This window comes from Paramormyrops kingsleyae, chromosome 8, assembly GCF_048594095.1.
Source record: "Paramormyrops kingsleyae isolate MSU_618 chromosome 8, PKINGS_0.4, whole genome shotgun sequence".
Lineage (NCBI taxonomy): Eukaryota > Metazoa > Chordata > Actinopteri > Osteoglossiformes > Mormyridae > Paramormyrops > Paramormyrops kingsleyae.
In genome coordinates this window covers 27,478,503-27,494,672 of record NC_132804.1, presented here as the reverse complement: position 1 = coordinate 27,494,672, position 16,170 = coordinate 27,478,503, and the positions used below count along the sequence as shown (strand labels likewise).

At 41.3% G+C, this 16,170-nt stretch overlaps 2 protein-coding genes across 2 annotated transcripts in view; one reads left to right on the top strand and one right to left on the bottom strand.

The window, feature by feature from the left end:
* Positions 1-840, top strand: part of cenpp (centromere protein P) — a 74,370-nt gene extending 73,530 nt beyond the window's left edge. Inside the window, exon 9 of the mRNA XM_023799718.1 lies at positions 502-840. Coding sequence (XP_023655486.1) covers positions 502-623 — 122 coding nt within the window. The 3' untranslated portion in view covers positions 624-840. The remainder of the gene's footprint in view (positions 1-501) is intronic.
* A 1,975-nt stretch (positions 841-2,815) lies between these two features.
* ippk (inositol 1,3,4,5,6-pentakisphosphate 2-kinase) lies at positions 2,816-13,523 on the bottom strand. Its single transcript, XM_023799540.2, has 13 exons — positions 13,308-13,523; positions 11,822-11,881; positions 11,040-11,135; positions 8,900-8,966; positions 7,965-8,086; positions 7,707-7,796; positions 7,172-7,230; positions 6,868-6,940; positions 6,485-6,740; positions 4,118-4,253; positions 3,848-3,950; positions 3,521-3,600; positions 2,816-3,215 (listed from the first exon to the last, which is right to left on the bottom strand). Exons 1-13 carry the CDS (start codon positions 13,386-13,388, stop codon positions 2,975-2,977), a joined length of 1,464 nt encoding a protein of 487 aa, XP_023655308.1. The 5' UTR covers positions 13,389-13,523; the 3' UTR covers positions 2,816-2,974.
* Positions 13,524-16,170: the final 2,647 nt, after the last annotated feature.

Here is a 16,170-nt window from a genome sequence, read left to right as displayed (position 1 = left end):
CACCTTCTGATCACAGGCACACTGAGCCACATGTTCCCACACAATGACTGCACCAACACACCCCACAACTGCAGAGTCATCTGAAGATTTCTGCAGATATCAGGACTGAGTTATATTGGAAGCGATACTTTATTAATCCCTATGAGAAAACTGTCTTTTCACCTACCCCATCTTTTTCTCCATGGGACACACATACAGGCGAGTGGGGTCACAGTTGAGTCAGCCGGCGTGTGGCACCCCTGGACCTGGGAGTTAAGGGTCTTACTCAAAGACATATGACTATTCTGCCACAGATGTGGCTCAAACTAGCAACCTTCTGATCATAGGCATATAGGCATATAGGCTTAACTCACTGAGCCATACAACGCGATCTGTCTACACGACTTGTGAAATGCTAATCTCGAAGGAATTGATTCATAATTATCAAAAAAGGTTTTCATAAGGTTAGCACAAGCCACAGGATCACAGGGTGAAATTTAAACTGCTGTGTGTGTGTGGCAGCCCTCCGCATGGACCAGAAGAAGGTGATGGAAAAAGCCCCGTGCTCCTTTCAGAGTCTGCTCCGTGTGCTGGGAGTGGAGGCCGCAATCGACAGTCTGATAAGAGCAGTGTGTGTGGACTAGCGCCTCCTGCTGGTAGCATGTCAGTGGTTGGGTAAGGAAGACAGAAGCCATTCTGCTTTCATAGCATTTTATTAGCAGTATAAATCTCTGTACAATTCCTGTTGAAACCAAAGCCTCCAACCCACATTCTCTTCCACCTGTATGTACATATACTTGTACTGTCAATATTTATAATTAGCCAAGTCCTAAAAAAATAAATAACATTTAAATACAAAAAGTCTGTCATATTCTGCTGCACCTACCCAGCTTAGCAGTACAGGTTACTTCAATATCACAGTGCTAGTTTTTATTTATTATTAGTGTTTCCGGTCCTGTTTAATCATGGATCTTCCAATTTTCAAAAGAAAACAGTGTAAGTCTTTGATACAATTGCAATATACCCTTCAAAATGTTCCAAAAATGCTGTTTTACTGCATTATACACCCTGGGTCAATTAACTATTACTGGGTCTATTAGAGAGAGAGAGAGTGTGTGTGTGTGTGTGTGTGCGCGCGCATGTGCACATAGAAATTTTAAAATACATAAAAACTGGAGTTTTCTGCGAAACATGGAGATTTGTTAAGACAAATGGATCATATTCCATCTTTGGCAGGATTTTCAGATTAGTTAATAATGGTCAGTTAATTTGAAAAGTAGGCATGATGCAGAGTAGTAGCTGTTAAATCTACCACATACAGTTCAAGCTAAACGATAGCGAGAGTGTGAAAACAATCCAGGACGACTTGGTGGATAGGGTCTGCATTCCAGCTCAGCCTGGAGTTTCAGGCATGATTTTACTGGGACTGAGGAACAAAGCCCAGATCCTCTGGTGGTGGATTTGCCATCTCGTATGCAGGAATACTTGTGCTATGAATAATCATCCCCGAGACGTTACACGTGAGCATCGCAGTCGTGTAGCAGCACTTGACAGCTGAAGGCTGTTCAGCTCAACCAAATCCGAACGGGAAAGAAGCCGAATAAAGCTGTAAGTTTGCGATTTTCCCATTTATGTCTTGAGGTAATTCACATTACTGAAGCTGTTGGGTTCTGGGGTGGGGTGGGGGGGGCTTTCATTTATGCTTATTCTGCATTTTCAGTAACGGGTCATTTAAACCAATACAGGCTCAAGCCAGTGTTAAACACTGGAAAAGATGACTCTGTGGCCTTCCTGTCTCCAGAACCAGTTACCAAGTCTTGCCAAAAGAGACTCTGAATGTGGAGGGGAGGGGGGGTGGATATGCCTCAGACCTCAACCACATTCATCAAATCCCAGCTCACGCGGTATAAAGGGAGCCATGCACTGCTCAACAGAGTCAATAAAACAGACGCTGTAATCCAGAGCAGTTTAACAAGGAAAATGAAGTGGTTTTTTCTGGCATTTCTCCCAGGCCGTCTCCTCTGAAGAGATGTCCATTCTGCTCATGGAAGGATTTCATTTTAAATGTGGGTGGGTACAAGGGCTCCATGCTTTCTGCCCTGACACAAAATCACCATACAGGTTTTAGGAACTTAATGTGTGATAAAGCAAGCTGGCTTCTATGGGGTTTTAGGGTTGAGTAAAGCGGCGGTGAGACAGCCTGTTCACTGTAAGGGGGTCACTTCAGCAAGTCTCTAAGCAGCCCCTGTGCCTCAGTTTGCCTGCACTACTCACCACCTGCCACAGTTTTTCCTAAGAATTATCCCACATCACCACCAGTTCTGCTTCCTGTACACATAAGTCAAAATATAAAATGCAGGCCTAAACATTCACCGCGTCAAAGAATAGTCAGACTTAAAGCGGTGGTTACTAGTTTGTTCCCAGAAGCTTCTCTAACCTTTAGTGATTACTTAACCTGAATTACACTAGTAACTCTGAATAAATGCTCAGGAACAGAACCGTAAGACCTCATTTAGTCAGAGCTTGACATCACTGCAGAAAAAAGTATAACCAACTGGATAATCTTGCTCAGTGTACTTCTGTGCACACTTACATGTGTCACCAACATTAGTGCTTTTTTTTTTTTTTTTTTTTTCTTATGTTGCTTAAACAGACCAAGATCGGAGCCAATTGAAAAGTCAAAGCGCACGTTAGATTCTGCACCTACGGCAGAATTCTGTATGATCGAATGGGCGTCCAAACCGCCTAAGGTACAGGATCCATCCAGCTCTGCCTCTATGACATAGTGAAGGCATGTCATACTGCTCGAGACCAATCTCGGGAAATAGGCAGCAGATCGAGGAACGACAACTTTATACCACAGTCCAACTTACATTCACTCAGCAAGAACGGCATTCAGCTTTGCAGGAGGGGGGTTGGGGGGGAGGGAGGAGGTATCTAGGTCCACTTTGCATAACTAAAGTATGCTCCGTGCAGGTGACGGGAGCGCGGATGTTTAGACAGCCTGGAACACTAGGGTGCAGTCCTGAGCATCTCTCTCCAGGTAGACATGCGTTGCTGGTGCGTGCGGCTTGTTCTGATTGGCCTGCGTGTTCCACAGATAGTAGTTCACGATTTTTGAGTCCAGTTTGTACTGGTGAGAGATGCTCTCGTACGGTTTGGGGTCTAAATCTAAGATGGACACGGAGTATGTGAACCTGGGCTTTGGAGCCTGTAAATCCAGGTTGGGCTCCAGTCTAAGAGGAAAAAAAAACAAACACAAACGTTCAGTACAAGTCAAAGTCCGTCAAATGCTAAACAGTACAGCATACAGCAGAAGATGCAGGTAATTGAAGGATTTTCCCTGAGAGCTCCCTATAGTAAAGAAATGTTTAGAAAATAAAAGGTAAAATAGTAAAAGGAAAAAATATTAGCTGTTATATTGCAGCATTTCTAACACAAAATCAGTCCTTTCTCAGTTGTTAAGACAGACTTTCGCCTTTTGAAATGGAAACAGAGACCCTTGGTAACTGGGAAGGCGTGTGACTGCGCCCATACTTACAGTTCATCCTCTCCGCATGGTGAGAGGGCGATCAGGATGGAGCAGTCTTTGGCTGTCATCGATACTCTGTACTGGTGAACCTGGAAGAAAATGAAGTGTTTGCCATCTGATGTTTTTATCCAAAATGGCCAACCAGTGGCTACCTAGAGTGCCATCTGAGGGGCACTGAATTAGCAAGTCCGTTGCCTTGGGCGCCACATGCACCTTGACTGGGACTGATGGATTCAAGTACGACAACCACAGAAGTATCACAACAGATATGCAATCAGATCATAGTTTCTCACAATGTCACGTTAAAGGAAGCTCTACCCAAATATGAGGCGGTACCTTTCCAACAGGATATTCAATGGAACCGTCATCTTCAGCTGGACAGTTTTTCAGTTTTTCCAAGAATTTTTCATTGTAGGGCCCATCTATCTGTAGCTTTCCCCTAACAGAGAAAAACATCCCTATCCATCAGCTTGCAGCTAAAGAATGACAAAATACTTTAATTCAGTCACGTTACTTTGTGCATAAACGCCACCTAGTGGACAAACTTTTTTCAACTTCAAAAATTAGACACACATCTAAACACTGATCCATAATGAACCCCAGTACCTCTCTTTAGGGAATTCCTCAAGGTACCGCTCAACTCGCTTGTACAAGGGGTAAACCCCTTCGATGTCAAGGTTGTCCAGCATTTGAGCTTGAAGTATTTTGTGCAAGATGCAATCCTTGGGCAGGCTGTGGTTCCCTGCAATACAAAGGACAGTTCAGCTTGACATTTCACGCCCACAGTGACTGATGGAGATTGGTGGGGTTTGAACGGAAGAATGCGACTTGTCACTAAAACCAGTTCCACTTCCATAAGGTCATCTGCGTTCCTGAACTACACAGTAAAATCTCACCTCCCTGGCCTCGAAGCCGCCCCCTGCCCTTGACAGCATTCATTTAGATTAGTTCCTCTGGTTTAAACCGACTTGATTAAAAAATTACTGGCTTGCTTGATATGTGTTTAATTTGGGAATTCTGACAGTTTAGAATGTGATGATACAGTTACGTGTAAAAGTAAGTTCACCCACTTTTACTAATATGGTTTTACGTATCAGGATACAAGAAAATCATCTGGTTCTTAGCAGGTCTTACAGTTAGGTAAATACAACCTCAGATGAACATTATTTAACAAAAACTAAGCCAAAATGCAGAAGCAGTGTGAAAAATTAAGACTAAAAATTTACTGCTTCCACAGAAATTCAGAGGGTAGCAGCGAGGTGCTGCTAATCAAATGCACTTGATTATTTGATCATCAGCAAGTATGACCACATCTATAAAAGCAGAAGTTTTGGCAGCTTGCTGGTCTGGAGCATTCAGGTTTGTGTTACCACAATGCCAAGGAGGAATGACATCAGCAGTGATCACAGAGAAGTTATTGTTGCTGCCCATCAATCTGGGAAGGGTTATATGGCCATTTACCAACATTTTAAAGTCCATCATTCTACAGTGAGAAAGATTATTCGCAAGTGGAAAACATTCAAGACAGTCGCCAAGCTTCCCAGGAGTGGACGTCCCAGCAAATTTAGCCCAAGGTCAGACCATTCAATGCCAGAGAAATTGTGAAAAATCCATGACCTCTCTCACACTCTACAGGCTTCAGTTAGCATGTTAAACATTACTGCTCATGACAGTACAATTAGAAAAAGACAAGTATGGCTTGTTTGGAAGGGTTGCCTCTTCTCTCTAAAAACAACATGGTAGCATGGCTTAGATTTGCCAGGTTGCATCTGAGCAAACCACAAGACTTCTGTAACAATGTCCTTTGGACAGACTAGACCAAAGTGAAGATGTTTGGCTTTAATGCACAGCGCCACATTTAGCAAAAACCAAACGCAGCATATCAGCACAAACACCTCATACCAACTGTCAAGCACGGTGGTAGAGGGGTGATGATTTGAGCTTGTTTTGCAACCACAGCGCCTGGGCACCTTGCAGTTATTGAGTAAATCATGAACTCCTCTGTATACGAGTATTATTATTATATTATTATAAGTATTATAAAGACAAATATGAGGCCATCTGTCTGACAGCTAAAGCTTGCCCAAAATTGGGTCATGCAACAGGACAATGATCCCAAGCACAGCAGCAAATCTACAACAGAACGACTGAAAAAGAAAAGGATCAAGGTGTTGCAACAGCCCAGTCAAAGTCCAGACCTCAACCCAAAATGCTGTGGCAAGATCTTACAGCTATGCATAAACAAATGTCTGCAAACCTCAATGAACTGAAGCAGCGCTGTAAAGAGTGGGTCATAATTCATCAACAATGATGTGAGGGACTGAAAGTCATACAGAAAACGATTAATTCAAGTTATTGGTGCTAAAGGTGGTTCTACAAGCTACTGAATCATGGGGTTTACTTAGTTTTTCCACATACAGCTTTTCCATTTTGGCTTCATTTCTGTTAAATACTGACACAGTGGAATCTTATTTTACACCTCAGGTTAGATTTAAATAATATAACCTAGTAAGGACTAAATATTTTATTACATGCTGATACTTAAAAGCATAGAACTGAAAGAGGGTATACTTTTTTTGACATGACTGTATGTTTACCCTGAAACGCAACTAGGAAATACAAGCTCAAATGGCAACACTCAAAATATGTTTGTACAAAGAGATGTGAAAAAAGATTAGGTAATTAACCAATGAAACATGACGAAAACCCTACAGCCGGACAGTGACCACCCTGATCAAACTGAATGAAGAGTTAGAAATAAATCCATGAAGTAACAGTGCAATAGACCAGTGACCTCGCAGACAGGCAGTCTGCAGACAGTCGTTTCCCTGACATACCACCTAATGAATTACATTATGCAAAATGCAGCCTGTACTAAATACGGGAGACAGAAAGCTGCATTTTCACAAAAAGGAAGAGTGAAATATCATGAAAACAGCAGGAGCAGAGATGTGCTGACAAGGGGCGTCTCACCGTTCTGGAGCAGTTCACAAGGCAGTGGGCTGCCCTCGCAGTAAGTACAGCCATCCACAGGGGGCGCTCTCCAGTGATCCCCGGCGTGGTCGCATCCTGGGCTGTCGAGCAGCGCGCCCACGATGGCCTGGATGAGCTCGTTGACGGGCGCATCGGTGTCCTGCGGGGGGAAGTACGGGCCAAGGTGGCACGCGAGCGCATCCAGGTCCTGCTGGCAGGACGCAACCTCCTCGCAGCCGTAGATCAGCTCACCATTCTGTGGGGGACACGGCGGCGTCACGCCCGGCCAGCCACGGACCCAACCCCAGCCATCCGTCCCAAAAGTGCCGAAGGGCGCGTGAATAAACATTTCTTTAAAATTACTGCAGACTGTCAAAGCTTACCTTGAAAATTTTTAAGTTGTTCTGTGGTTCTTCTAGTAAGTGTTTAATTGCCAAGTACATTCTCTGTTTGTTCCTAGATGAACAGATAAAGATGCATACGTGAAGGTGATCTATACTGTATGAAACCATACTGTAAGAATATTTTAGAAAAAGTAACTACAGATATAGTTTCCTTAATGAGTATCTTCACCTCCCCCCACTCTACAAATTTCTTCAGTATTACTAGTTAAGATCATGATAATCTGATATGCTAGAAGCTGCCCAGCAGTAAAACACTAGTTGTGCGTGTTTCGTGGTCACTTACCCTGAAAACAGATCCAGAGGACAGTATCTGCTCATCCGCTTCCACTTTCCATTAGCTATCTGCACAAAACAAAACCATATTTGTACTCTTTAATGCATACCTCGAAAAGTCATATTGCATTTCTTCCACCAGGGGGAATCAAACTAGCCAAATGGCCCCCAGGATTCCGGCCCACTGCCTTTGCATACATGGGGCTCTGTGGTTTCTAACATGAATGCTATGTGCGTGGGCTCTGCGATAGGCAGGCACACTGTCCAGGGTAAACCCACACGTGAGCGCTGTGCATTCTGGGATAGGCTCCAGGCCTACCAGTATTGGACAAAATGTAACAGAAGATAAAAACAAATGTTATTTCTTTAAGTGCCATTAAATCATTATTTGCTGGTTTACCAAGACTAGCAAGAGAGACCCCGCATTAAGAGGACACAGCCTGACCCCCCACCTTAAAGACCCCGCATTAAGAGGACACAGCCTGACCCCTCCCCCCCCCATCTTAAAGACCCCACATTAAGAGGACGCAGCCTGACCCCCTCACCTTAAAGTGCTGGTGCATGCAAAACCGACACACCCTACGCTTGACCTCCTTCATGATCAGCTGTGAAGATGGCAGAAATCCACATTTTGGCTGCAAGAAAAAAAACAAACAGACTTTACAGCGTTACCCTCTAAGCCTGTGTGAGCTAATGAGTTGCAATGATTTGAAAATCTCCCACCCACAGGAAAGAGTGACAGTCAGCACTGGTGTCCTTCACAGACAAGCCGTCGTTACCACAACCACCCCCACAAAACTCACCTTGATCTCGATGCAGAGCTGCGGCCCGCGGTCGCTGAGGCGGCAGGCAGAGAGCTGCGTCAGGTTGGGCAGGCACAGCGCGCAGCCGCTGAATGTGTCCATCACCTTGTCACAGCGCGACTCTGCAGAAACCAAAGTGGCAACACGCTGCGATAAAGGGCGCGTTCTCACCGACACCTGTGGGACAGACTTGCACTTCGAAACCTAGACCTCTACACTTCACCAAAAAGAAAATGCTGGAACTGAGATTTTTTTACATGCAGGGCACAGACACATTTAATCAGAGCTATTTTATTTATAGTAATCGTAATTAGTGAAATTAATCTAAAAGCAGCCATTTTACTTATTACCAGTTATTTTAATGAGATTGACACCTGCTGGAAAAGAGGGACTCCCTTCACTCATTACCCCGTCGACTAACATTACATAAGAGACAAATTCCCCTTGCAGGAGGAACTGACCTTACAATCCATTTCATTCTTCTTATTTTGGAATTAAGAGAAAACTAGAGACCATCTACTCCCCAGAATTAAGCAATTAAGAAGATGCTCATAGCTGCTGCACATGGCCATCCGGTCATGGGGTTGAGACAGCTTGCATGCCAGAGCCAAGTCACATGAAGGGTGTAGCAACATTTCCACCTGACTCAACTTCCACCTAATGAGCAATTTTGACCACAGGGTCGAGTCACGTCAAGTTCTGCTCCAGTGAGTGCAGCTCCAGCTCCTCACTCCATGATGCAGTGAGAATGTGGGTGATGTCATCACCTTGCTCCATGATGCATGAGAATGTGGGTGATGTCATCACCTCACTCCATGATGCAGTCAGAATGCGGGTGATGTCATTAAAGGATCCGTTAAGGGGCCAATCACTAGGTGGGAGGGGTCGGTAATGTGGGGAAAGCAGGCCACGCAGTGCTGGTCTTAAACATTTACCTGGCCGCTCCTGTTGGACCTTTAAGGACAGCTGCCTCAGAAAATCCAAGGGGAGTTTAACGGCTTCCTGCAAAGACATGAAAGACAGCAACAAACATAATCCTTGTTATGCTATTCCACTGATTTGCTTGATCTGCGTTTGATTGCAATAAGAAAACCTCTAAACAGGAAACGGCTTGACAAACTAAAAATGATACTTCATTATTAGTGCTTTAGCATTTTCACCTTCCTTAAACAGATGCAACTTCATAGTACTATATTCACCAACAAATGATAACCTTCAGCTGTTCCTGTAATTCCATACCTCATATTTAAATGCAGAGTACTAATTAAAAAATAAATCCAGCATTTTCTTCACTCCCAGCTCTCCAAAAACTGATAGCAGGATTGGTTCTTCTTTTTTTTTTTGGAAAGTGACATTTATTTTATATCCTCAGACCATCTCCTGTGTCGCTGAGCTTGCTGCACAGTTCCCGGGGGGATTGGTTTCAGTGGTAGTCTGACTGTTCCCAGTTACTGAACATCTTTCTCAGAAAACACAGATCATTTTACTCTGCTACAAGCACAAAGGATTCAGTGGACAGGCTGGAGTAAAAGCTTTGTGCAGAGAGGAACGTGACACCAGAGAGCAGCCTGGGCAAAAATCACGCAATAAACTTGCGAGGGGGGAACCACATTGACGTCCATGTCAGTAAGACTCGATACACATTGACGGCAATGTCAGTAAGACTCGATTCACATGACGGCAATGTCCGGATATGAATGCAACAGTGTCTGAAGTGAGTACACTGCATAAATAAAACAAACAAACATGGGGAAAATGGGTGTCCCTCACCAAGCAGGAAACCAACATAGAATCTTCCACCAGGAAACCAGAGGACTACAAAACCACACATCCTTCCCCAGCAAGGGAAACCCAAAGGCAGACTGAGGGCCATTGTTTTGCCATCCTGGTACAGCAAGGCAAATAGCACATTGCAAACATTCAGGCTGTGAAAGAGTCGGACAGGCATAAATGCAGCTAGGCTGAGCTTACAATGAACGCCCAGGTACAAAGCAGGAGCTGCACAACAGCTACTAAGAAGACTATGCAAGGGCCAACAGATGTTCTTTGAATGCTCTTATGTTGCAATCAGATTAGTAAAGGAATTATATACTTATATATAATTATATATATATACACACACACACACACATACATGTATGTATGTATGTATGTATGTATAGGATTACAGCTAACCCTAACCCCACAGCTACTCAAGCCAATTTGAAATATAATTCCATTAAATCCTATGGAATATTCTGCATGCTGTATTAAGCATACACTATTATACATGCTTAAGAAAAAAGGTTGCCAGTTCCACTGTGTGTATGTCTAAGCTCGTGGTTGGCAGAGTAACTATCACCATTGGGCCCTTTGAGAACATCAGGTCAGTTGGCTTCTGTGCTGAATGTACAGGTAATACACAGTATGAAAATGTTAGTGAAGGGAACTGGCTTAAAGTGTTTAACAGTCATTTCAGCAGCTTCTCCCCAGTCTAAGGCCACCCTACACCTGCCACACAAAGCAAAGAATCCCACAGCAGAAATCTCACTATAAAAACAAGTTATGAGCCACGCAGAAGCGCTGTAAAAATTTTAAGTGATTCTTGTGGCAGAATGCGGCTCAGCCGGTTTGTCATTTTTATCCACATCTAGAAGGTAGTGGCTTTGAATTCTGTGGGAGACGCAGTAATCATATTGCTGTTGAGCTTTTGTGCAAGGCTCGTAAACCCTAACTGCATCATAGACGGTGGAAAATTGCTGATCTTGCTCTCTGACGCCAGGATTTACTCACTTGTACGTCACTTTGGACAAAAGGCACTAAATAAGTAAATGAAACCCAGTTTTCAGTGATGCAAAATTTTCCAGTAGGTTTTGGGTCTCAGTGTGACAAGCTTGCAAAAGTACAATTTAGGAGCCCTAAAAATAGAGCTCCTCTTCAAACTGTGCTAATGACCTACCGGAATGTTCTATGGCAACGCAACATAGCAAACAACACTTTTTTCCAGTTAAGCTGCAGTGAAGTAATCCGATGTCACGAGCTCAGCTTTCGGGTGACATGCTGCTCTGTTTTAGCAACGCCGCAAGGAATCCTTACCCCGTGGTGGACGCAGGTCTCTCCGAGAAGAGGCTTCATGACGTTCTTACTGAATTCCACAATGTTCTGGATGTGTTTGAAGGCCTGCTCCGATGTCTGGACGCAGAAAGAACACAGCCATTTATCATCAGGGACAGTACAGGGACATCAGTGATGGATGATAACTAATTTTAGTAGAGTTCGAAAACAGCCTCTGCATCCAGGCAAATGCCTCGTGGCCCTTATCACGCCTGGGCCGGACCGCATCCCCAGTGCCCTAACATCAAACAACAGCTGCCTCCCTTGAAGATCTGGCCATATGATCCAACAAACTACCAGTCTCAACAGAACTTCAAAAAGTTCTTAGTGACACAGCACTAACCTTTCAAAAATTCCAGATTTTGTCCTTGTTTTTATTTCTACATATTATACCCATTTAACACTAGCGTGCGTCTTTATACTGCAAATAACATTTAGACACTAATATTCATTTGTATACAGAGTGGGTGCCCAGGCTGTAACAAAAGCCCTCACATGGGACTGGATCCTTGCTGTGACAGCCCACTGACTGAAGACATTTCAGAACCAGTCACTGCTCCCGGTTTTTGTATTTGCCAAATGAAGGCCAAAAATAAAATGAAAGCAAGATTAACAAGTAACACTATCTGTTTATCTGTTTTACTCACTTCGTGGCTTGATGTGTGTCACAAGTGTTTACTTAATTTAAGAAGGCAATGACGGCAAGAACATTCATTATTCTTTAAGAAGCTGCCACCCCCCACAAAGTTTTGATTAAAGTTTACCTGGTGTGCGTGTTCAGCATCTTCTGTGGGGTATTTCAAAAGGCGAAGGACTTGCGAATGCTGCAATAAAAATAAATTGAAACAGAAACGATATTCATCATTTACAGCCTTTACTTTTCAATTTGATGGCATTTGAGTTCTCCCGTTATAAACCGTATTTAATGACAATATTTTCACACTGCGTTTTATTATTATTATTATTATTATTAATAATAATAATAATAATAATGTAATAGAAGAACAGTTTATCGAAACTGTCTCAGTTTTAGCACCCAATCCAGAAAATAGGAAACACTCCCCAATTAACGTCATGAGCGGCATAATGAAATTAAAACTGCACTAACAGCAAAAGGAAATAAAAACAGATATGCACATGTTACCAATAAAGATGGGACTATAGTTTCCTATAAAATATAGGCAGTTTTGCCTCTGAATGTTCACAATGTACAGCATGTACTGAAACGATCACGTATTTACCACATTAGAAACCAAGTTCAATACAATACTGAATCACTGCATGGTTCTAAATGTACAATTTACACTGTTAAACATTTTCATTCAACGCTTTACGCACTATTATGTTAGACTTTCCCCTGGGTTATTTGACATTTGCTCCTTAATGATCCTTAATAGCCGTTTAAGCGTCGCTGGAATAAATTAAAGAAACGGGTCGCCTATAGGCTATATTTGACGCATTTCTCTCATTCATATGTCTTTAAATTAAAAGATCCTTGCGATGCTCACTTCCATAAATATTTTTAAAAGTTCGCCCTGTTGATTAACAAAGGCTTTATATCGCACTTCTCTAGGATATCTGTCTTTATCTGTCCTTATAGCTGTACGATCAAGCTATCTTAAAATTTCCAAAGCGCCATGTCATTAAGAAAGCAAACTTTTTTAAAATAGTGCTCGCACATAAATCAGTGTGTCAGTCCGGAAGAAATGTACCAGCCTAAATGCAATACTCCATCTTCTAAAGGGCAGTTTCTGCTGGGTTTCTCAAACGGAAATATTTTCAGCGATATATATATACAGTATAGATCAGTACTCCTCCTCATTCCATTTCTGTAGGTTAATTGCCACACACTCCGTAAGTGTGCTAAACTATACTGATGAGACCTACAAATCACTTAGAATTAAACCCAAAATTAGTGTGATCGTAAAATTTTGGACATTCCTTGAAAAAAATAAATGAACGTCTGAACGTCAGTAGTGAATAACACTTTTTGAGGGCGTGAACGTATGCACCTGTACTGAATAACAACTGGAATTAATTAATCCATTAAACAGTGAAAATTATAAATAATAAAATGCCACTTCATATTATAATCATATAACGCCTTCAACTAACTGATTAGATCTTTACAGGGTTACTGTGATGGTTCCTTTTTTAAAAGAAACTTCAGTTGCAACCAGCCTGAAATTATTGCATGTTTAATAGTTGTACAAAGTAGCTGTTATGTTAGCTGATGCTATCGATACTTACCTGAACATGAGAGACAACTAGACTCTTATTACCCTCTCCGTGGTATTTCCAGTCGTTCTCGTCCATTTTATCTAGTTCCATAACACAAATGACCTTAATTATGATTTAACTAAACTAAACGGACGTGTAGACACATAAACACAAACTGATATGAAAATGATCGCTTCCCTAAGCGAAACACCAACAGACTACTACCACTACCGCTTTTCTCAAGGATATCCCACCTACTCTCACCCGATTTGCCAAGATTTCATAAATACAACGTTCATTGGCAAATGAAAATTGACAAGCCAGAAAGCTGTCCAGTACTGGACATCTATTGCACAATAGTTACGCCAATCAAATTTAAGTCCTGCCTCTTTGTCCAGGAAGTAAAGCCTTCTATGTAAAAATCTGTAATGAATGAATGACGTCAAGACGTGAAACACTTCAGTGCAACGAAAAGATTTCCTTTTACTCAGCGCAAAATATGCTTTGTTCTGAAATGTATGACGTCACACATCATAACTTTTGTATATTGTATGTATACATTTATATTACACGATTGGCTTAAAAATGTCCATTGGATATGTTACACATAAAGTATAGAGGTTCGTTAATATGTAAAAGTATTATTTGTGATTTAATATAATTAGTAGCACTAATATGTTTCATGTTTTGGAACATCTGAATAACAAGAAAAAACGACAGTTATTTCCTAATTGTAATCTATAACATAAAATGTTAAACATATTTTGCGAATTTAATTAGAGTCATATACGATTAAATAAAAATAGCCGATAATCATGTTTTAGTGACATTTCTATGTGTAAGTAAGTGCCTTCTGATAAGGATACATATAAGACTGTACGTTTTGGACCCTCATAATTACTATGACCCAGGTTTTTTAAATAAATCAGATGAGCTGCACTAATGGCCTTCAGTCCTGTGAAGGCAGTCACTGATTTGATTCCTTTGCCACCATCCATCAATCCATGTACAATGTGTTACAATAGACCTGCAGCACTAGGAATCACAAGGAATGTGGCTGAGGACACCCTGAATGTGAAATCAGAAAAACCTATAGTGTTTAGAGAACTATATTCCATCTTATGACACAGTACTACAGAGCTCAGAAATTAATCATTTTAGTTAGAGTATAATGCTTCAGATACCAAAATTACTGTGACTGAATATGACAACTGAGAATTAGAGTAATATAAATGTGGTATAAAATGTCAACTATGTTTGGAATCCCCACCTTTTCATTGATAATTAGTAGATGAAAATGTAAAATAATACCTATATGAAGAACTGCAGGATTTAATCAGGGTTGAGTTATTAATCAAAGATTAATTTGTTTCCCAGACATAAGAGTTCTTTCAGCCCTGCTTTTACCATAGAATGAGTACAGTACTAGCAATACAAACCTTCAGCCAAAAGAAGCAAAACATAAAATATGGCCATTTGAATATCATACTAATTTTATTTCTATATGTAATCTTACCTTCAGGTATATTCCAATTGCATATGTGTGGGTTTTCTTTCTGCAGTCCAGCAACAAGGGATTAGGTGAATCAGTGTCTTTAAATGAATTGCCTGTAGTGAGAAGTTGTGGGTTTGTTTTGTGTTGGATTGGCACCATCCAGGGTATCCTCATGTTCATCATGAGCCCATGTCCTAAATAAGTTTTAGGAAAAACATATTAATAGTTTCCTCCATGTACACTGTGTGCCGAATTATTAGGCAAGTACTGTTCCTGGAGATAATGTTAGCAGAAGTTGGACAAGCTTATAAAAGTGAATTCAGAAATGTTACATTAGTCTGTTGCAAAAAAAAAAAAATGATTATCAGTGTGCATAATTATGAGGCAATGAATCAGAAACTACGTGGATTTTTTCTCTTCACCATCAACAGAAATAATAATTAAAAACAGTTTTAGTTATTCAGTTTATGTAAGGGATAATAAACTATTGGCCATTCTATGCAGCCCACTTTATTAAGTTTAATGTCCTGTATGGTGACCTTTCTTCTCAGTGACCATCACGAGCCTGTTATTCATTGAACCAATCAAGCTTTTGATTTGAGCACATCCTATATTAGCTGAGGCAGCTAGGACCGCATCCCAGACGCTGCTCTGAGAAGTGTACTGCTTGCCATCTTGGTAAATCTCAGTTTAGAAAGGCAGAGTAGCTTTCTATGGGGATTAATTAAGTCATGCGATGAAGGGGGTCTGGTCATAATTCAGTCAGCTTTCAAGCCTTTCTTAGCCAATCTATTGGATACTTTGTTGCATGGGAAGGGGCATTGTCCTGCATGTATCATAACCTTTTTGAAAACTGCTGACTTCTTGTTCATCACTGATAATTGTAGCCCACATCATCATGCTCCACCACCTTGTTCGCGTTTAAAGATGGTGTCCATCCACTTGGTCGATCAAGAGTCACTCTAATCATCTGTCCATGAAAACTTCGTAAAATCTTGAGACTTATCCATACCCAATCTTAAGTGTTTTACCTTGTATACTTTAGTGGGTGGATATCATATTTCAGCCTTTGTGGTTTGTTTTTCTCTGCTCTGTATAAGATTCTATTTTGACCTGTTTTAATAGCAGTAATAATTTGTTTAATAATTCTGCAGAGGAACGCATCTACAGTTTCCAGTTTAATTTCAAACAGAAAGTACTCAGACCAAATGCTGACAATGCTCCATATTTTAAAGATAGTTCTTAATTGGAGATTAATCTGTAGTGAAGCTATTGGTTGGAAGGGAAGATACAAGCAAAATACACACTTGCCTAATATGTATGTGTGTTGTACTGTTGTTTATTCCTAATAATCAATAATGACTAAAAAGTAATCAAAACTCACCAAAGAACACCAAG